Genomic DNA, 22,641 nt, shown 5'->3' with positions numbered 1-22,641 from the left:
AAAGAGAATAACATTCTGTCTGACACTAAAATCAGTCTATTTTTTCCACAAGAGGACAAAGCCACATAAACAAATATATTATTCATTAATGTATTATGACTTTTTAAAATTTTTTAATTAACGTGATATTATTCTTTTTTCTGTCAGTTACTATAAAGTACATACAGTAGTTTGTGGAAAACAACTGTGCTTTTAATAGAAACTTAAATAGGTAAATATTTGTTAGATAAAAACATTCCAGTTCACTGACATAAACATCAAGTATAGTACAGTAAACAGTAAAAATCTTTATACAGCACTATGCTTATAGAAAAGTCATGGCCACTTGCTTAATAAAGAAAAAATCTATTACCGGAGTGGTAATAGATAAAACCAGGCATTCCTGTGTTACACAATGAATCTTATACTTGTAATTGGTAAATTCCACATACATAAGGCAAGATTCTCTATGTCATATATGTTTTTCTGGTTGAATTTAATATATACATATATACTTTAAGACTTATGACAAACAAGGAAAGTACTTGGTATTGATGTATTATGAAGAATTATTTTCTGTGTCCCCTTGATTAACTTCATGTTGTCTTTCATTATTATTATTGTTTATTTACTGTTTTTGGATATTACTTGATTATGTTGTAGGGATATAATAAGTGTTAAATATTACTCCATTTATTTTTCATCTATTTCACACATTTCTTATATTTTATTTCCTTGATATATAATTATGTTTTGCAACATGATATTTTGAATTGCACAAGAATGCACATTTAAATGCTGAATATCTGTATGTTCATGATGTTCAATTTTTTTTTTTTTTTTTTTTAAAAGCATGTTTCTATTAATATAAAATGCTATGGAGAACATACATTAGACATATACATTATTAATTACTGAATTACCACTACATAGTTTATATTATTAAAATATGCTAAATGGCGGGCATTTACGGTTTGCTATTTTTTTTTTCTCCTAGGAACTCGATGTCATGTCCCGTCCTACTAAGCCTCTGATTGGCCTATCCTGATATTCTTACCTCAAATCTAACCAATCTCACTCCTCATGACTAAACCCAACCAAGGAAGGCAACGAGTATTAGCCAATCAGAGGCAGAGTAGGGCGGGACATGACTTCGCCTTCCTAGGACAAAATATTTGACAAGTCGTTGAACGGCATTGTGCGTGCTTACGTCAGCCGGAGAGATGACTTGACAACCTTGTCCTACCACAGAGGGAGCAGTTATGACCGTGTGATACCATCATTCAGCACCAGTACACTGTCACAGGTGAACATGTCTGTCATTATAATACTATAACTATCGTTGTTACCTGGTTGTCAGACAGAAAAAGGTGCCAGTCAGTCCAACTGTAACCGTCCTTGTTTAAACCGTCACGGAAACGTTAGCGCGCACCGGTTAGCTCGTCATGTGGGTTTTCGGTTACGGGTCCCTGATATGGAAAGTGGATTTTCCTTATGAGGAGAAAAGAATTGGTTACATTAAAGGCTTCAGCCGTCGGTTTTGGCAGGGCAGTACCGACCACCGGGGAGTACCGGGTAAAGTAAGTATACGTTATTGGCTTTGGGACCAACAGTATAGCGGCCTTTAAACAAAAATACATTATAGTGATTCACTGGTGCCATACAGTGGATTCAGTGGAGCTTCTTAACGGGGCAAGCATGATGAAAGAAGTGCTCTGAATGTGCAAGATAACAGTATAAATAAACAAAAAGTTCTTGGGACATTTTTGAATTCTAGTTAATTGCAGCAGGGAGAGTAACTTGCTGTGAAGACACATCACATTTCCACCCCAAAAAAAGACGGATACAGTAGGTTTAATTCATTTTTCCTACTCGATTGTCTCCTGTAGAGTTGAGTACAAAAGTTGAGGAAAGGGAAGTTGTAGAAAGTTGTCACTTAGGCCTACAAGTCATTATTCATCTGTTAAAAAGAGCTCAAACAGCAGCTCATTGTGGTGTTACTCTCCAGCTATAACTTTAATGTTTTAGAATATTATTGTGATTTATAGTATGTAGCTTATAATATTCCCATAACATTTCCTAAAAAACCATAGTCTGTTTTGATTTTATTTGCGTAGTATCCCTCTACAATTTTAATTATGACACTTCTACATAACCCGCATGTATTTATGTGTTTGAGCCTGTTTCAAATTTCTTGTTATGCTTGTATGTTACAGCCTGGCCGGGTTGTGACACTGGTGGAGGACCCTGAGGTAAGACGAAGCTTTCCGAAACCCAAAAATATTCAGTTTATAATGATATAACGCAGAGAAAAGCAACAAATCCTCCCACTAGAGAAACTAGAACCAGCAAATGTTTGATGTGTTTGCTTGACAAATGACCAAAATGGTTAATTGTTAATCCAAATTGTTGATGATTCATTTTCTGTTAATCTGAATCGACTAATTGTATCAGCAGAATGGCTGGAGTTTTACTGAAAGTTAACCTGACGCGCCAGATGATTTCTCACACAGAACCATCTGAGAAGTCGTCCTTGGAAACCGTTTGGAAAAGGGCAGACACTTTCAAAAAATACTTGGCAAGTGATTCATTATCATCGTCTATCACAAGCTAACTTCTCTCTGTCGTCACACCTAAACTGCGCATGTAGCTGCCAGTAGTTCCTCATAGGACGCTTATTGGTCCGATCCAATCTTAGTTCAGACACAAGCTCATAACTTGAAGCCTTACAAGATAGATTCTTGTGTGATCCTGTGATTTTGCAAATCCAGCTGCATCGCAAGGTAATAAGCTCTACTCTGTAAAATGTCACATACTGTATATGTCCAATATACGTCCATCCTATATGCAAAAAGAACCAAAGGAACATTTCTAACAAACATCAAGGTGTGTTATAAATAAGGTCTACACACTTTATCCACCCTTTTCCTTGAATATATATCTTTCCTCACCTGCTAAAATGACATAAATCATTATAATATTATGTAATTTGACAGTTGCAATCAGTGTGGTGTTTTTATTGCTAGTGGAAAAGCAAACATTACACTTAATTTAAACACTATTAACAGATTATAATCACGTTAAGGTCATTATTCACCTACTTTGTTATTTATTGCTGTACAATTGGGTGTAATTAAGAGCAAACTTGCAGCGTGGAGGCCAGCAAACCAACAGCGTCACTAAGTTATATTTACTTATATGCTTTTTCAAAGTGTCTGGAGATAAATGATTCTTTACTAAAGCATAAACGCTGCCTGTGCTGAAGAGATTCAGCTCTGATTTGGATTGTCATAGGGTTACTTTACTGGCGCACGCTGAGCAACACAGTTGAAACAAAGGAAAGGACGATGCATTGTATTGTGACCTTGGATGAGAGACAGTTTTGTTGCAGTTGATGGGGAAGATATAAAGAGATGGGGAGTGCGTCTTGTGATGTAAGGCTGTCGAACATGATAAGAATGTACAAAATATGCATTTAGAGGTGACTGATGAGTACAACTTTGAATGTAAATGTCTTTCTTTTGTAGTCAAAGGTTATGATCACAACGAGTGTCAATACAAACAGTAGCAGGGTTGCAACTTCAGTCATTCTTTGTATTATTTTCCTGATTAATCAATTAATTGGTTGGTCTATAAAATGTCAGAAAAAAGTGAAAAATGCTTATCACAGTTGCCAAAAGTCTAAAGTGATGTTTTCTTCAGTGTTTTGTCCCAAACCCAAAGATATTCACTTTACAATGATATGAAACAGAGAAATGCAGCAAATCCTCAAGCTGGAACTAGAAAATTTTTCCATAAAATTGATTTAATCAGATAATCAGTTATCAAAATTAAAGCACATTCATTTTTTTAACTAAAGGATTAACCAACTTCTTGTTCTTCTTCAGTGCTATGAACACAGTACACCGATTTTACTTTACAGCTGAAACGAATAGTCAACAGAAAATTGGGTGACAATAAATTGACTGTTGATTATTCATGCATGTCATTGATCAAGCGAAAAACATTTACAGCCTCTCAAATGTGAGGATTTGCTGCTTTTCTCTCTTTTATATCATCATAATGTTGGGTTTTGGACTGTTTTTCAGACAAAATGATCAACTGGAAGATGTCACTTTGGGCTCTGAGAAATACTGAATAACATTTTTCCCAATTTATGGGAATATATATAATATAGTTTTAAACAGCTTTACATTTATATACTAATAGTTTATGGCGTACACTATTACCAATATTACCAGTAGGTTAAAGTAGGGCTGCAAATAAAGATTTATTTCATCATCGATTAATCTGTTGATTATTTTCTCCTGTATTTGATTAGTTGTTTGATCCATAAAATATCAGAAAATGGTGAAACGTCAATCACAACGTCCCAAAGACCAAGATGATGTTGTCAAACGTTGAGTTTTGTCCCGACCAACAGTCCACAACCCAAAGATATTCAGTTTACTTGAGAATACAAAAGAAACCAGAAAATATTCACGTTTGAGAAGCTGGAATCAGAGAATTTGGACATTTTTTTCTTAAAAAATGACTCCAAATGATTAATCGATTATCGAAATAGTTGGCAATTAGTTTAATAGTTGACAACTAATCAACTAATTGACTAACCGTTGCAGTTCTAGATTAAAGGAATTCCAGCTTTCTGCGTAGAGTTCATCACTCTGCGTTCTTTCCTACAAATGTCAATCTACCTGTTTTTCCTCTTTTGCTGACATTCAGGGGTGTGTTTGGGGCGTTGCTTACAAGCTGCCGACGGGCCGGGAGCAGGAAGTGAAGAGCTACCTCGACTACCGAGAAAAAGGTGGTTACCAGGTCATTGCGGTGACCTTTCACCCCCGTCCACCACTCACTCCCCCGCCCAGCCAGACGCTGCTCTACATCGGTTCTCAGGACAACCCAAACTACCTCGGCCCCGCCCCTCTGGAGGAGATAGCCAACCAGATCGTCAGCTCCACCGGTCCGAGCGGACAGAACACTGAATATCTGTTTCAGCTGGCTGATGCTGTGAGGACAATTCTGCCCGAGGATTCAGACTCCCACCTGTTTTCTCTAGAAACTTTAGTGAAGGAAAGACTACAACGTACGCAGAAACACTCACGCACTCAAACAGATTGAACAGTGATTTGATAAAGAAAACACGTCAAATAATCTCAGGGTTTAAGATACGTGTGGAGGAAATCAGGATATTTCGGGTACAGAAAATGTGTTGACAAAGTCTGTTTTATCCCTGTTAGTGTTACACTGCAAAAATTGCATTAAAGTACAAAACGTGTAGAAAGAGCAATATTATCTCAGTATATTACTTTTTTTTTTTTTTTTAACATTACAGTAAAACTTTACATGGATTTGATGATGTTGTTAGGATGCCAAAAAACACAACGCTCTGTTTCACCTTGGCTCACAAACAACTTCAAAATATCTCATTTGGATGTGACTGTTTTCACCTTGCTCATGTTTTTTAGCCATGCCGCTAACATTGCTAAAAAACATGAGCAAGGTGAACTTGGGATGTAATTCTGTTGGTCGGTTTGACAGTCTACCACTTCTTAAAAAAGATTTTTATCACAATTCTTTCCAAAGCTGCTTGTCTAAACTGATAATCCTGCTTTGGTGAATACCCTCTATCCTTCTTCCTGATTAAAACCAAATTCCATGGTAGGTATCATCATAACACCGCTGCTAACACGCAATCACACAGTACACCCACACAAGTACACCTTGTTTATTCTAGACTGTACTTTCCTTGTGTGAGTACTTGTACCTATTGGTGCAGTTATGCCTCCTCTCATCCTGCCAGCATATATCTCAGCGCAGACAACTTATCAAAGTCAACAGCATTGCATCAGAAAAAATCAACATGTCTTTCAAAAAGAACACACACATACTGTATATCAAGTTGTAACCAGTTAACAGTGTTTATAGGCAGAAGTCTGTAGTGGTAGCATCTGTACAGGATAACATACAATGTTATGTAGAGAGAAACATTTCAATGTTTGAGCTCTGTCTCTGTGCTGAACATAAGCTGCTGTGGAAAGCTACAGTATGTATGTGAAACGGATATACACAGAAACACTGCAGGTACTGTACATGATCAGTCAACCATGGCAAATATTTAGCACACCGCACTCACACTTCTTCCTCTAAAATAACATACACCTCTTCACAAATGATGCAGTGAGTTTATTTTGCAGGTAACAACTATCAGTGCTGAGCTACTGTATAATACAACACAGTGGGTTGTATAGAGATATGATATAATGTTATTACATCATGTTATAGACTTTTTATAGGCTTATATATATGTAGCAGTGTCATATACATGTATATCAGTCGTATAATTTATAACATTTTTATTATATTGTATGTTATCCATTACCTTACAACTGTAGAGTTACAGTAGTATAGAGCTATGTATGCCATTTTTCATATTAATATTGCATATTTATATTCATCATATATTTTCTTGCATTTAATAAAATGGCCAGTCCCACCCTTTAAAATATTTAAAAATCTTCTAGTGAAATAGTGTTTTTGAGAAATAGTGACCTGAAAAGATAAAACTCTTTTATTCTAAAACAGAAAGTACACCTAGAGGGTGGTTATCTCTAAAGTAAAGTGGCCACCTTTGGGGCTGTTGAACTGCTTGGTGAAACAAAACAAACACACCAAGTAAGTTAAATATTTGAGACCATTTTGCCCAGGACTGCTTTCCTGCTGGGTTTTACTGAAGGCCAACATTGACACGTGAGGTTTCAGAGGCCGCTGCCACATTATCAAACATTATTTTACAGAGGACTGGTAGACTATAGAGTTCCCAACAGTGTTGATGGTGTAATTATTGTTCTATGGTGTTGATCAGTCAGTCTATAGAGGACCTGGAAAGGCAGCTGTCTGTCTAGGCGTAGTAACAGGGCGACACCAGCAGGTCTGTGAGCACCAGCAACTGGTCGTCAGTAAAGCACTGCCGATGCTCCTGCCAGTTATCATGGTGAGTACGCCTGAACTCTGACAGGGTCTTCTTCACCGTCATCTTGGGGAAAAAAAAAACAAAACATAAAAGTCGTTACTTACTCACTGGAGAAAAATATTATCATGAATGAATTCAGTTTTTTGTGTCGTGCATACAAGTACGCCAACAATTCATACAAGAATGCTGCACACACATTCTCAAAGAAAACCATTTCAATGTCAACGAAAATCACAAACCAGTGACAAAAACCTTCAATATATAATACTGGAGAGATCAGAAGAAACACACATTTAAAAGCCCGTCTTGCCTTCTGTTGGAAAACTTAAATAAACTTAAATAAACTTAACAAAACTAAACAGACTTTCCAATCCAGAATATTTCAGACTATACTGAATATCATAATATGTACAGTATAAAAGTACAAATCACACAACTTCCTGAATATTTTTGAATCTACTCACCTCAATAGCTACAATAAGAAAACCAAACTTTTTGTTTAACATGCATATATGTATGCATACAGGTTTTTCTTCAAACTTGAGTAAAACTTGATTTTGAATGGAATTTACACTACAATACAAATAATTGTTATAAATAGAAATCAGCATATCAGCCTCCTCAGAGACTGAGTGGAGCCCTTTTATATATAGATCCTTTATTTAAAGTGGTAAAAGTCTCATTGAGATTAAAATCTCTTTCCCAAAAGTGATCTGACCAAGAGAACAGCATAAACATCGTTACAACAATAAACATAAACAATAAAACAGACAAACACTACTGTCACACACTACAAACGAGGGAACACACTATCCAGTTAATGTCCTTTTGTCGAGAACCAATTCAATTAACCCCGCAGTAAACTACTGCAATAAAGCAGATGTTGATATTTCTTCATTGCTTCATTTGTTTTGAGGAAGGGAAAAAAGTAAGGAGCTGATAACAAACCTCAATAACATCCGCTATCTATTCTTACAAAGTGATATACCTTTAAAGTTTAATAGTGGAACTAGAAAAAAGCTGAGTATGACTTGCAAAGTAAATAGTTCCACTGCCACAGTGTAAATGCAGTGTAAAATCCAATAGCAGCTGACAATCTTTGCAGCCACAGTCTCGTTTGTTTACACTGATTAAAAACTAATGAAGCAGTAATTATTTATTGGTGTTTAAATGCCACAATGTAACAATTTAAATAAGAAATCATTTAAAGTGGAGCAAGTTTGGAGTGAAAAGTTAGCATGGTTCAACAAGGACACAAAACAGGGAATTAAACTGATTATCACTATAACTAAGTGTGTGCTCATGACTTACAGTACATTCATTTTATATTATGGCCTTCAGATAAAATTAGCTTAGATTAGGAAGAAGGATTGAGCGCCTCTGGCTAGACAACAAAGACTGACTTTGCTTACAGATTAGTTAGTTTGCCTGAAGAAACAAAAGCCACATTTTGACCGCAGGAACTTTCTCCAGGTACTAAGAACCTTTTGAGGAACTCAGTTCTTCTACCTGCATTTCCACCAGAGGAACCAGGTCTAAATTAAATCAAGTTAAGTTCCAGAGAGACTGTTTTATCCCCCAAAAAGTCCCTGCTCTGGGGGCAAAGTTTGCAGGGATGACCATTGCTGATTGGTCAAACACACAGTGCAGCTGCTTCAACTTGTGCGCCACTTCATTCATAAAACAAGGAAGTACTCTCGTATCTATTGAGGACCAGTTTAGGACAAGGCCAGGACATTTCTTTTTCGTTTGTTAACCTTAAAAGTAAAGTAAGGCATAGTTGTCGGCTTCCCGGCTCATTTTAAAAAAGAGCGAGAGAAAAAATGAGATAGATAGTGCGAGCGAGCTGAGAGCACCAGCGAACGAGAGAGAAAGAGAGAGAGAGACAGAGCGGCGGTGTTCAAGAACAAAGCAGTGAATGAGAAAAATAAAACATTATTTTCTGATTGTTTCACGGCGGTTATGTTCTAAAGCAGAAAAAACACTCGACGGATGATTTACTGTGGAGACAGATACTCTTAGTTTCAGTTTCATTTAATTTCATCTCATTCAGTTCTGTTTTCCTCCTCTGTGTTTCTCCTTTTTATTCATTCATTACATCCAACTCATGCAGCAGTAAATACAAAGAACAGGACAAAACCTCATGTGTTAAAGGACCAGTGTGTAGGATTTAGTAACATCTAGCACTGAGGTTGCGACTGAATACCCCCCCATCCTCCTTCTCCCCTTCCAAATGTGTAGTAGAACCTACGGTGGCCACGTAACTAACGGAAAACGCGAAAGGCCCTCTCTAGAGCCGGTGTTTGTTTTGTCCATTCTGGGCTACTGTAGAAACATGGTGGTGCAACATGGTGGCCTACATGGAAGAGGACCTGCTCCCTCTATGGATATAAAGGGCTCACTATAAGGTAACGAGAACACAACAATTCGTATTTTCATGGTTTATACACTAAATAAAACATACTTAAGTTCTGCTAGATGCAACTAAATTCTCCTCACTGCACCTTTAATACTGCATCTCAAATGCTGCCATCATTTTCAAATTCCTCATGAATCTAATTTGCATGACCTAACTGGTTCCTCAGATGCAGTGGAAACGCAAACAGGACTGCACTACAGGGATTTAAAGTTCAAAGTTTAGTCCCTGAGATTAGTTCCTCTGGATCCAAAGTACCTGGAACTTTCGGTGGAAACGGGGGCTTAAGATAAGTATCCCTTCTTATTCTACACTAAATCTGTTTTTACATAGAATTTGCACGACAGATATTCACTCCAGTAGCCTTTATAATAGACTTTGTAATTCATCTACATGCATATATATATAGTTTTTTACAGTATTCCATTGTATTTTCTTTCTCATCTTTCACTTTGCAACAGGAGAAGCACTAAATTATCATCATCATTGGCTCCCCATCACTGTAATGTATTATTCAGACTCTGCACAACGGATTACATTGTATGTCTTCTTCATGCCTGAAGTAAGGCCAAAGACACAATTTTCTCCTCAATTGGACAATGAAATTGTATTCTTTCAGCTCACACTGTGTTGAGCTAGATGTTTGTATATGAGTGGTTATGTGTGTGTGCTAAAGTGTGTGTGTATATGAGTGTGTGTGTGTGTGTGTGTGTGTATGCATGTATGTGTGTACCTCGATAGGCTGTGGGTCGTTGAGATGGTCACTCAGGTCCATCAGTATATGAGGCATCCAGTCTGGAACATCGTAGGGGCTTGACAGGATGCACGCACTGAGGCCGAGCACTCCAGCATGGCGCCGCACTAAGTCTGCACATGCACACACGCGCACACACACACACACACACACACACACACACACACACACACACACACACACAAATACAGTTAAAATGGGCCTTAAAATTTTCAAGGTTCACAATTCCCCTGGGATAAGAAAGGGTAATAGGGCAAGTATTACTGTGATTGCCTCACTTTGTGATTGTGACATGCACGTAATTGTGTGTGTGTGTGTGTGTGCGCGTGCGTGTGTGTGTGTGTGTGTGTACCCGTGGAGGCCAGCTCTCCTCTGGCCTTGGGGAGGCGAGTCTGACTCAGCGTCTGGAGCTGTGTCTGCAGACTGGAGTCCAGGGGGAAGAACTGGCACTGCAGTAAACCACTGAGGGTGGTGCCTGCCATGTCCCTCACCTACGGGGAGAAAGGGGGAGGGGGAAGGGAGGGACAGCGAGGAGAGAGAGGAAGAGTCAGAATTTAAGAAAAGAGACCTGCGAAGATCAGATGCGACAAATTAAAGATGCAGTGGAAAGCACGAGGCAGTTTTAGGGTGAGAAACGCATACACAATTTATTAAAAGAGCTGAGTGAAAGGAGATCGGGGGAAAAGCAAGGTAAACGGGACAGAGATGAGCAGAGGAGGAGGAGGAGGAGGAGGGGAAGGAAGGATAGATGCAGAGTTGAGCTGAGGTAAATATCACTTGCAGAACACCACTGCCTTCCTGCAACCCTTTGCATAAATTATGAATAAGCACTGAGTGACTGTTGATGCATTGAAATAGACAATGCTACACAGAGCTGTACACTTGCAAAGTTTACAAAATATTAAGAGAAGCAACTGCTTTTATATTTCAGACAAAACAGGTGCAGCCCAGTGCTTATTGATTGCCACCTGTACAGCCAGATCGATAGAAAGAGACAGGTTAAAGAAGGTTTTAAAAGCACTGAGACAAGTGAGACATGGATTGTTCAAAAGATGTAGCTCCATATTAAGAGGGACTGCTGTGTCCTGAGCAGCAGCAGTAAAGTTGATTTTATTGCATTCAATAATCAATTAATAACCAGTGGAAACCGCTTATAGTGATCACATCTGTCTGGGTCAAATTGATCACCATAAGCAGATGATTATTATAATTGATTTTTCTTTTTCTTTTTCTTTATTTGTCATGCAGTTACCATCTAATTGACATTATTGAATATAAAGCTTTGCTATTTACTGAATTTTATTGACTGTTTCATAACGCAGCTGTTTCAAACGCTTGTTGTCGTTTCGCTGCTGCATCTTGCTGCAGTTTCGCTGCTGCATCCCGTTGGCTCATTTTTGGCAGTTTGTCATAATCTTCAAGGAGACTACGTTTTTCATTGAGAGAAAAATGACTTCCTTTTTCCTGTCATGATTTCAATGTGCATGCAGCACCAGCCACGGGTAACCAGCCGGAAGCAGACGGGTTACCGCGAGGCAATAATGGTGACAGTAAGTGCTGCTAAGTACATACATAAGAATTACTGTAGTTTTAAAAAAAATTCCATATGTTGTCATGTATGAAAAGACCCAAAAGAACACTGTAAGCAGACTACTTGATTACTATAAGCAAATGATTTAAACAGCATTTGTACAGGAATGATTCTGCCTGAGCTTTTTGATCCATATAAGTGGTTGATCACTGTAACTGTAATCACTATAAGTGGTTTCCACTGTAATTTAAATAAAATTGGTCAGTCTATACACTCAAACTAACATATTATATTTTATTACCATCATATATTAAGCACACTTATGATGATGTTTTGATTTTAGATCTCTAAAATGACATTTAGCTAAGGAGTGCAGGATAGTCACAGTGCTTTATCAACATTCCTATAACCACAGAAGAAGAAGAAATGCACCTGAATAGGGAAATAAATTAAGATGTGAGCAGTGAAGCAGAGGGTTATTTTCAAGCCATAACTGTGCATAGAAAAGAGGGATTATGATTTAGAGAGAAGAGACTGGGAGACAATAAATTGGCCATTTATAATCCTGTGACAATTACACTTTATAGAGTGGCAACGCCTGTGTTAAACCAGTGTTTGCTGCCTTTTTGTGCATTCATTACCTCAAGCTGTTCATCAAGCAGCAGCTGCATCACCAGCGTTCGGATGCGGAGCACCTCAGCAGGCACACTGAGCAGGGTAAATAAGTTGTAGAAAACCATGATCTGGAGGTAGGTCAGTACTGAGTAGCGTGCATGCCACGACCTGCTGCCTGCCATCTAAACAGGGGAAAGGGTGGAGAGACAGAGACAGATGGGATCGGGTTTTTATGGAGGCTCCAAAGTCCCAAAAGATATTGGGTTTTTTTTTTGCAATGTGTGCAAACAAAATATTAGGTTGAACGTGCACAAAATGCAGATATTTTGTTATACTGTGTATCAATTTATATACTTCTCTACCAGTTAATCAAGTTTTACGTTCACTGTTGAATGTCATACAATAAAAATCTTTCAGATCGAGCATAAAAACATGGGACTGTCCTCAGCAGATGCATATATTAATGGACAACAGGCACAGCTGATGCAAAGACTATGAAGATTTAGACCACGTCTTTACTTCATCCGTGATTAGTTACATGGTCCAGGGAGGGGAGGATGCATAGGCTTAGATGGATGTTTATGAAGTCCCGAGACAATGGCTTCAAAAGAAGTAGAAGAAGAAGAAAGAAGTAAGACTCTGAGCCGTATTGGATCCCAAGTGCTCTAGCGCACAGATGGCAACGACTTCACAGAAGACCGGATTTCTCAAAAGCACTGAATTATATCTGGCATGCCGACTCACAAGAAAACCTTTTGCTGTGTGTATTAATGAGTGTATTGATGGCTTCTTGCAGAGAATCATTTGGCTGAATGCCTACCAAACAAGCAGTCACCACTACGCTGGGCGCTATAGTAGTGCTACAGAACAGAGGTGTACTTCTACAAGAATACATTAGAAATGTTAGGTAGCTATCCCAAACTTGTACAAACTTTTAAAAGAATAGTTTGACATTTTGGGAAATATGCTAATTCACTTTCTTGCTGAGAGATAGATGAAAAGACCGATACCACTCTCATATTACGATATGGTATCAATCTTCTCATCTAATTCTGGATGAGAAAGCAAGTATTTTTCAAAATGTTGAACTATTCACTCAAATAACAACATATTCCCTTCCCACAAGATAAAGAAAACATCCATCTTCAGGACTTTAGGGGCTCTGTAGGTTTGGGTGTAAAGGTGAAGCCAAGAAATGTTTTTGCACTGCTTTCACACGTTTCGATGAAATATAAAACTGTAGATAATGTGGTTAGTGGCGGAAAATTGGCACAAAAGCAACATTCGTGGCTTGTGGAGAGAACAGAAATTTCACAATCGAGGGGCCACTCACGTTCAAAAACTCGAACATTACAAAGTAAGCAAATTTAAAACAGCACAGGTTGCTTTTACTCTAACAGCACTTTGGGCAGCATTAGACTCGCAACATTGACAGCGGACAGGTGGGGCAGTGTGTGTTTGTGTGTGTTCTTGTGTGCGCATAATACCTCTTCCAGCGCTGCCAGAACTAGAGGGATGTGCTCAGGATACAGCAGGCCCTGGGACATAAGAGAGAGACACGTGCGCGCATCCTGCTTCATCTCATCATAGCTCTCATCAATCTCCACCGGGGCAATCTGCAGGGAGAGGGAAACAGAGAGAGAGAGATGGAGAGAGGTAGGAAGACACAGAGCTACGCACCATTTTGAGTAAATGAAGAGAGAAATTGAGTTTAATGGGCAAGTAAGATTGAGTGGGTAATAATGCTGTGCTGGGACTTGCATGTATGTGTGTGTGTGTATGTGTGTGTGTGTGTGTCCTTACCTTGAAGAGAAGAGGCAGGAGCTGTAGTTGCTGCTGAACTGGAGTGGTAAAAGTTCGCCCTGCACTCGCCATCAACCATTTCAAGACTGCAAATGGCACACAAACACACACATGCACACCAAAGGAGGAGATTTTGGGTTGACGCCAAAGAATAAAAACAACTGACTTGGCGCTGTGACCTTACTGCATTGCTCTGGTAATAAAACACAATCTATCATGATTTAGTATCTAATGATTTGGATAATTTCATAACTAGATATTTATCTGTATAATGGAGATTAGAGTAATAACAGAAACTGAAAGAGCAACAATGTGCAAATGTTAAGACAAGAAATGAGATCTAAATTCAGTCGAACGCAATCAGGCATCCCGCTAATAAAAACTAATGTAGGTATGAATAAATATCTGTTCCCAACTAACAAGAATTATATTTTCAAATAATTTTCTACTTTTAGAAACACACCTACTGCTTGACCTTGAGTAGCAAAACAAAAAAAATGCAAAAGTAATCACATTTAAATGTTTTTTTTTTTTAGCTTTTTTCTCCCAGCAAGTTACTGAAACCACCAAAATCCCCAAATTGTGTCCTCAGTGGTAGCTACGGCCTTGCTCACAGTACCTTTAATAGCATTTGGTCATTCAGATAGATTTGATTTCATATGCCCAGGTTTTAAAAATATCCATATCTCAGATTTCTGCTGCCACATCTTATTGGAAAGAGATCCTGCTGTCAGATTTTATAAATGAAATCTTTCAATGCCGTAAGCACCAACAATGAAAACCCACCTCCAAATCACCCTCATTGTATAAGGTCAGGGACAGAAATCTCAGTGGTAGATGTATTAAAACTTGGGCAAATAAAACCCAAAACTATTTGCATTTGGATAGAGAGCAGAGGTAAGTGAGGAATTTTTTTTTTTTTGTAATTTGTATTAACTGACCCTTTAATTGGATATAACAAAAAATATTAAATGAGAATTTGCTGAAAAACAAACTGAACCCAATTTATTAAACTGCTACTGGGTCTTGTTTGTAATGAACATGAGTAATATAATATAATGCAGATGACTGCACCGTGTGACCTGTACAAATGTTAATATTAGAGACACCCTCCCAAATATTGAGTTGACCTCCTTTACACAGCCCATAACTTCTTTTTTGAAAGACTTGAACACACATCCTTGAAATCCCCTTCATCTACACCTCACTACCTTTTAAAGTAGATTTAAAATGGTGAAATCAATAAGGGATTACAGCTTTCAGCCTGTTTTATCTGGCTTCTGCATGTCAGTCTATTTCATCAAGAGGACAAGCTGCCTTGGTATATATATTTTTCCCACAGCCACTGTCTATCCCTGGTCTACACCACGTCCATCCACCACACAGTTTACATGCTTGCATCCACATTCTGACCCGTCTTGAGCAGTTTGACAGCCTGGGTGCGCTCGTCCGTCTCCTGGGTGTTCTCCTCGTGGATATGGTTGTGGATCTCCAGTTCTGATGTGAGGGGCTTGAGTCGCTCTAGGACCCGAGTGACAAAGTCTGCCACGTGGGGGGAGGAGGTGGGCCTGGTGTGTGGCAGGGCCACGTCTATCATGAAGATATAGGTCAGGACACTGGAGAGAGAGAGAGAGAGAGAGAGAGAGGAGGAGAAGGAAACAAAGGGGGAAAAAAACAGAAAGAGGAGATGGAAAGAGTAAAAAAAAAAAAAAAATACAGAATAAGAGCAGTCCAGACAGATAGATTGAGATAAATAGAGGCTTAGAATTTAACAGCCCAAACAGTGCACACAGGTTAATTAGATTAACCTATTTAACCGTGATTATGTAATCCTGAAGAGATAACACCAAGTTGATTTGGTACCTGCCAATGCGCTCCCTGACATTCTTATACACCTGGGTGAGTTTGGGCTCCAAGTAAGCCAGCAGCCTGTGCAGCAGTTCAGATACTCTCCACTGCTGCTGGGCCAGACCACCTTGAAGCACATACAGCAAACTGACAGAGACAAAGAAAATGGGGGATGGAAGGATAGGATAGGAGGGGGGGGGTCGTTGTGTTATTGCGGCATGTCAGCTTGCATCAGCTCAGGTTACTACTGCAGCCTGAAATCAGAAACCTCTGAAATACTGTAGATGACATGAACACAGTCTGTGTGTATAGATATTCATGTACACACATACACGTACCTGGCGTCTCTGAATGAGCCGCCCTCTCCGCTGAGCGGGCTCTCCATCAGCAGCTCAAGCAGCCAATGGAGTTTCCTAGGGTCCCGACCCTCCTATTGGACAACAGCCAATACAAAATAGGGTTATTTTTCAGGTGGGCAACATATATTCATCCACTGAGCTGTGATTTGCAACTACTGTATGCACAGATTCCCATACTTTTACTTCCAATTTAAACAGAGAGAACTACTGGTTGAAAATAAGTCAGCAGTACAACCAGAAGTTTCTCCTTGAAGATTTTAAAAGGAGCAAAGCGGTTGATTTTCAATCAAATTATATGTCGTCCCCATTCAAAAGTTATGTTTCGTGCTGCAATAATCCCTAATACAGGCAGCAATAGTTTGCAGTAAACACTGTCCTCCTGTGAAAAGCACAGTTTTATAAAATTGTCTGCTAAGGTTGCAGAGAAAAATGGTGAGAAAAGATTTGCGGCTGATTAACAAGACTAATCATCTACTGTACAGTGGTGCTTTGAACTAAATGCTAACACTAGCATGGCAACACTAACAATGATGACAAAATGCAGATTCTAGAGGTTACCATGTTCACATCGTAGTTTAGGGTGTTAGTATGCTAACATTTGCTGATTAGCACTGAACATAAAGTACAGCTGAGGCATTCATTTTGCAGATCTCATAAACCAAAATTCTGACCTGATGATGGCTTTAGAGGAAAAGTGAAGGAATTACCAAAGTTATTCATCTTGAGGGGAACATGAATGTGTGTACTAAATTTCATGGCACTCCATCCAAAAGTTGTTGAGACACTCAAAACTACACATGTGAACCTCATGATGGCCTGAGAGAAAAGGTCTGGGAATCATTATGATTCATCCTTTCGGGAATCATAAATGTCTGTTCAATATTTTGTGTAAATCCATCAACTAGATGTTGAGATATTTCAGTCTGGACCAAAGTTGAGGACCGACAGATCAACACTGCCATCCCTACAGAGTGTTTGTGCTGCAAATGGTGTTTTCAAAATCCAATTTTCACCCAAATGTTTGTTTTATTGATTTTTAAAAATCTGATCTTCACCATTTTTATAAGGAAGATAAACATATAGATTCCCACATTTGTTTAATGAGCCCTAAACTATGGTGCGTAGGGTGTATTTATATGCATGTGAGCAACTCACACAGGCCGTAGCGATACAGGTGCCCCAGTCTGCGTAGGTTTCCACTGTGATGTTGGTTAATGCTGTCCTTATCAAAGGGCACAAAAGCTGCCATAACCTGTCCACCTGAACACACACACACACAATAATGAAAGTTTTTATTAATATTGACTTTTCTTATCAAAAAGTAGTGCAGTGTGTATATTTGTTGCTGAGTGTGTGTGTGTGTGTCCAGTACCTTGCTGAAACTCCAGAGTTTGCTGCCTCTGATTAGTCCTGCAGTAATCTCACACACACAGCGCTGGGAGCTCTCGTGGGGGTCGCTGGCGAGCTGCTCCAGGTGAGGCCATAGCAACGGCAGGAACACGTCTCCATAGTTACGAAACAGCCCCTGTCAATCAAACGTGAGCATGAGGGTTTGTTCAATGTGGGGGAACCAAGATTTTTTTTTTTTAACCAAAGAAGACAGATAAGTTGTTCATTTGACGCAAGTGTACTGTCAGCCGTCTGACGGAGAGCAATGAATTCCAGCTCTGTGGAGTTCAATTCAGCCTTGGCTAGAGGTGGGATGCTGTGTCACTTCTTTGTAAAACGTTTGCCAGATCGATTGAGGCTGAGAGTTTAACCTTAATCCCACTGACTGGAGTCCCAGATGTATACTTTTTGTCATATGTCACAGGTACTTTTATTCTATCATTCCAATTTTTCATGACTTTTGTCAACGAATTTGTTCCTAATGACTTCATATTATTGTTTTCTGTTTCTGGTTTAATTAGTGCTTTTTAAAAATACCAATGTACTGGGGTCCTGGGGGACCCCAGTCAAAAGCACCCAATTCCAGGTCCTAATTTAAAGATATAAAAATGAAAAGTAATTAAAAAATCACACACTTTCTAGGGAGGGGAGGGCTTTGAAGGCTTTGTGGAAAAACTGTATTTGGGATAAAAACTGAAATTAAAGAAAGTATATATTGTTGTTTTACACAATATGCAAATTAACTGTAACTTTCCAAAAATAATGATAATCTGTTTTTTTCAGATTACATTAATTACATAAAAAAATAATGTTTTGAGAAGAAATAAGTAAACATTTCGCTAGTTTATTCTTGGGATCCCCAGTCGGTGGTCCTTGTATGTTAAATATATTGGTAGGATGAAGATTAAATTGCACCTTGAAAAGACAGAAGCGTCGTGGGTTGAAACTGTCTTTTCCTTTCCGATCCTCCAGAGAGAGAAACTCTATCAGCTGGTCAATAAACTCCGGGTCAGAGAAATATTCAAAGATGATCTTTTCACCCTGAGTGACACACAAACAAACACCAGATGTGTAACAGTAATACTGAGGCACCACTGAGCAATTGTGTGCGTGCTACAGTACTGTATGTGCACACACCTCGCTCATCTCCTCATACGGCAGGTCATCTTTTGGCTTTTCAGAAGCTGCATAGATCATCATTTCTCTGAGAGGAGTGGGAGACAAAGAAGAGGCTGCTGTGATTTATAGATAACAGCAGAGAGAAAATATGGATAGACACATACTGTCTTAAAATGAGTAGCAAGGATAAATGAATGATTAAAAAGTCAGTTAGTCAGCAAGCCGTCCGCATGCCGTCACAGCCAGCCAGACAGCCAGCCAGCCCTCCACCTATACATCAATTCCTCTATCTAGGCCAGGCAGTAAGTCGTTCAGTCAGCGTTATCTAGGCCAGGCCGTGACAGGAAGTCACTTCACCCCCCTGCTAGTTATCCAGCCACCCAGATCAGTCATCCAGCAGTTAATCACACATAAAGTTAGCCACAAAGCCACAAAGACAAGCATCAAATCAACCCGGCAGTTAAGTCAATCAACTATTTAGCTCCATCCAAGCAAGCAGTTAATCAGCTTTCCACATTCTAAATCCACCAGCTAAACGCTAAGTCAGTCATTCTCTTTACCTCGGCCATGAATAGTAGCCCCAGTGTGTTTTTTCCACATATTGCAGAGAATCCCAATGCTCCTGACTAAGAGGTAGGTTGCTGCTGTCGTACTGCAGCCAGCGATTCCCCTCACGATCCCCTATACACACACCCTCTGGATCCTCTATACCACCTAAACACACAAAACAAATACATTAAAAGTCATTTGTATCAAGTTTTGAGTCTCATTTGTATGTGAGCGAGTGTTTTTTGGTCTTTCTCCACTGTTGGAAAGTTGGCCCATTCCTAGACAAAGAAAATCGGTAGGAAAGATTCTTTCATTTCAAGCAATTTATCTTTTAACGGAAAGCAAATGTAGATTCTGATCTTATTGCTCACTCAACGGGAAATGACCACAAAATTAGTTTGTATATGATGATATTTTAATTAAAATTAGAACTGCTAATGCTGGAATTTCCTATAAATTAAACAAGAACTAAACATAAGAGTTGTATATATGATTGTTTATTGTGTGTTTATACTTGTATACTCACTAATATCTGATGGTTTCACTAACACTTTCTGTATTGGTCGTTTCAGCTGTTTCAGGATAGCAGCCATTGCTAAAATCGCCACCTAAGACAGAGAGAAAAAGCAACATATGAGAGAGGTTTGCCAACTTTTTTCCTCCTCTTAACTGTTGGTGTGGAGGTTCTGAGCCCAGAGTTGATGCCATGTAGTAACACATTTATATCTACACCTAAAAATAGTACACTTTAGATAGAGCCACAAACAAACACAGCTGCTATTCCACCAATGTTTTACCCATTATAGCAGAATATGCACAGTTCAGTCTCAGTTCTACATTATTCTCTGTCATTGCTGCGATACTCTTTAATATATTGCTGCTGCTTTTCATCATACTTAGCTCTTTAGCTACTCATACTTGCACTTTTTTCCACTTGCCTCTTTGGGATTTGCTGCCGTCAGTTTTACGTCTGTATTGTTGTGTTGTCTATGTAATGCATTAATTTTGCACCCTGGCCCAACAGACAACTGTATACTTGTATATGGGTAAATGACAATAAACTTGAACTTGACACTACCTGTGGCCCAAATCAATACAACATAATTATTCTATGCAGATTCTGAGTATATAGTGTGTTCACACAGAAAAATGAAAAAAAAGTATACTCAAAAAAACAGCATGTGTAATACAATGCACATAATATTAAATCTTTAGAGCTTTAGACATTTTGCTTTCTCTTCATGAAGTTGTGACAATGTCCTAGATTGACATCCAAAATATAAAAATGGTGGAAAGGTCCTGTATATTACTGGAAACTGTTCTGCCGTTCATCTGTACTTAAATTCAAATAAACACAAACTCAGACAGACACACACATACAACCACAGACCTTGCGTATGCTGATGGAGTCATGTATGAGGCTCTGTGTGAAGTAGAGGACAGCATCGGGGGGCAGCGGGTGATCGTCCCTTAGGAGGAGAGACAACAGGTCCGCGGCCATGTGCTCAAACTTCCAGGGCCTGATTCACAAACATACATGCAACGCACAAGCATACGTGCATTAGGAGCATTAGAATAATAACCCTTGTCGGTGATTGACTGAGAAGTGTTATTACTGTGGCAGAAATAGCAATGCATAATTCATATTGTAATGTAGTGTCTTTTTTCATTAACATTCATGTTGTATTGGTTTCTTTATTTATATCACTGGCAGGGACTATAGGAGGAGCAAAGTTTTATCAGCGCATTCACAGCTGCTACTGGTTGTTATTAATGAATGACCTTTTAGAAACATAATGCACACTGTATGAAATACCATAACTAATGTACTGTATGCTGATATTTTTTATATACATTTGCATAGCAACTACATATACATGTAACACATATACAGATGGAGGGAAAACCTACAGCTCTCTGTCTTCAAGGCAATCCAAGAGGTCATTGACCAGCTTCTCATATTTCCTGGACAAAAGAAAAGCAGACTGTATTAGTATGTGTTCTAGCTCTTCTGTGCCCTTGAAAAAGACTAAGAAGGTATTGAAAATGAATGAATGAATGAATAACAACAGCTATTATAATCCAGTTTATATTCCTACCTTGCAGTGACCACGTTTCTGATTCTCTGACGTTGAAGCCCCTCCTTCAGCTCCTCTATGGAGGGTGCCTCCAAACAAGGTGTGGGATTTTCAGACTGCATGATTTGATTGGCTATCTCTACACAGTTTTCCGATACCTAGAGGTGGGGGCGGACAAGAGGAGCAGTACACAGCAGGCGATTAAAAACAGATCAGATGAGGGTAGTGAATTGACTGTTAATGGTCGTGTTGCTCACAGTAAAATAGATCCCGATGGTGTCGTGCTGGCGATGGATCCTGTCAGTTATGTCGTCGAGCAGGTGACCAATGGAGGGCTTCTCCAGGGTCATGGAGGGCGACAGGCCACAGCGGACCAGAGCAGGCCACACCTCTCCTACACATTCCCAATCCCTCGCACTAGCCTGACAAACACCACTATGCACACCCAGCAGGCAGTACAGGGCACCCTGTGTACACACATACAGGATAAGGACACATGACAGATGATATATGGTGGTATAAACATCTGAAGCACAGGCAAATGAACAGTCATGTGCTGTGGCTGAATTAGAGACCGGATCCTGCACAATCTGCATTTCTAGGGCCAAATATGTCAGAAGGAGCTGACAAGACCAGTCTCATTTTAAAGGATCTTCCAAATGCATGCAGAGAAATGTAGCCTTTTGTTTGAAACTGAAGGACAGAGCCGGTGTATCTTTGCAGCTCAAATAATCTACAAAGTACCGGTCATTTGTTAATTGGAGCATTCAGGCATTCAGACATCAAATATTTCACTTGAATGAGACCAATTAAAATGCCACAGCAGGATGTAAATGATAGAAACCACACATAAACGCCATTGTTCTTGTTAGCAGAATGGACATCAAGTTAATTCAATTACAGCGCATGAAAAATGGAGGTTACATGGACATGTCCACCATTAAACACTGTTTGCTAGTTGTCCGTCATGTCTTATATTTTACCACCAGTAAAAATTAAGGTCAACTTCCTGGTGGTAAATCCTTGGTGGTAAATATTTGACTTTATGAGCTATGAGTGTCTGTGAGGGTAGACTGTCTCATCTGGAAAAAAAACACATTGTCCAAATTATCCAATCTGCTTTTCATCAAGTTTAGGTAAGTTTGACAAGCTCATTGGCTGGTTCTCATGCTTAAAATGATTTATGTTGTAAAAGTGAAACAGGCAATAAATCATAAATCATGAACAGGTG

At 39.1% G+C, this 22,641-nt stretch overlaps 2 protein-coding genes across 4 annotated transcripts in view; one reads left to right on the top strand and one right to left on the bottom strand.

Moving 5' to 3' along the window:
* Positions 1-1,184: 1,184 nt before the first annotated feature.
* On the top strand, positions 1,185-5,266 carry chac2 (ChaC, cation transport regulator homolog 2 (E. coli)). 2 transcript variants are annotated; one of them, XM_044338072.1, is made up of 3 exons: positions 1,185-1,559; positions 2,196-2,231; positions 4,702-5,266. In XM_044338072.1, the coding sequence occupies exons 1-3, from the start codon at positions 1,425-1,427 to the stop codon at positions 5,095-5,097; spliced, it is 567 nt and encodes a 188-aa protein (XP_044194007.1). In that variant the 5' UTR covers positions 1,185-1,424; the 3' UTR covers positions 5,098-5,266. The 2 variants fall into 2 exon arrangements, with proteins under 2 accessions (XP_044194007.1, XP_044194008.1); XM_044338073.1 differs by lacking the exon at positions 1,185-1,559 and adding an exon at positions 2,434-2,557.
* An 875-nt stretch (positions 5,267-6,141) lies between these two features.
* Positions 6,142-22,641, bottom strand: part of LOC122971425 (proteasome activator complex subunit 4B-like) — a 45,934-nt gene continuing 29,434 nt past the window's right edge. For both annotated transcript variants that reach the window (XM_044338065.1, XM_044338066.1), the window contains exons 30-48: positions 21,668-21,877; positions 21,432-21,568; positions 21,244-21,297; positions 20,723-20,852; positions 19,859-19,940; positions 19,344-19,497; positions 18,802-18,868; positions 18,580-18,705; positions 17,648-17,800; positions 17,431-17,535; positions 16,255-16,346; positions 15,932-16,063; positions 15,482-15,684; positions 14,069-14,154; positions 13,753-13,881; positions 12,292-12,447; positions 10,472-10,610; positions 10,099-10,232; positions 6,142-7,012 (exon numbers count right to left, since the gene is read on the bottom strand). In XM_044338065.1, coding sequence (XP_044194000.1) covers positions 6,878-7,012; positions 10,099-10,232; positions 10,472-10,610; positions 12,292-12,447; positions 13,753-13,881; positions 14,069-14,154; positions 15,482-15,684; positions 15,932-16,063; positions 16,255-16,346; positions 17,431-17,535; positions 17,648-17,800; positions 18,580-18,705; positions 18,802-18,868; positions 19,344-19,497; positions 19,859-19,940; positions 20,723-20,852; positions 21,244-21,297; positions 21,432-21,568; positions 21,668-21,877 — 2,424 coding nt within the window. In that variant the 3' untranslated portion in view covers positions 6,142-6,877. The remainder of the gene's footprint in view (positions 7,013-10,098; positions 10,233-10,471; positions 10,611-12,291; positions 12,448-13,752; positions 13,882-14,068; positions 14,155-15,481; positions 15,685-15,931; positions 16,064-16,254; positions 16,347-17,430; positions 17,536-17,647; positions 17,801-18,579; positions 18,706-18,801; positions 18,869-19,343; positions 19,498-19,858; positions 19,941-20,722; positions 20,853-21,243; positions 21,298-21,431; positions 21,569-21,667; positions 21,878-22,641) is intronic.

Source organism: Thunnus albacares, chromosome 20 (genome assembly GCF_914725855.1).
Source record: "Thunnus albacares chromosome 20, fThuAlb1.1, whole genome shotgun sequence".
Taxonomy (NCBI): Eukaryota; Metazoa; Chordata; class Actinopteri; order Scombriformes; family Scombridae; genus Thunnus; species Thunnus albacares.
Note: the sequence above shows the minus strand (reverse complement) of the source record. Positions and strands in the feature narration are given on the sequence as shown.

Coding starts and splice junctions, on each gene's coding strand:
- chac2 (XM_044338072.1), top strand. CDS start 1,425: ATGTGGGTTTTCGGTTACGGGTCCCTGATATGGAAAGTGGATTTTCCT. Junction 1,560..2,195: donor ACCGGGGAGTACCGGGTAAA/GTAAGTATACGT, acceptor TGTATGTTACAG/CCTGGCCGGGTTGTGACACT. Junction 2,232..4,701: donor CACTGGTGGAGGACCCTGAG/GTAAGACGAAGC, acceptor GCTGACATTCAG/GGGTGTGTTTGGGGCGTTGC.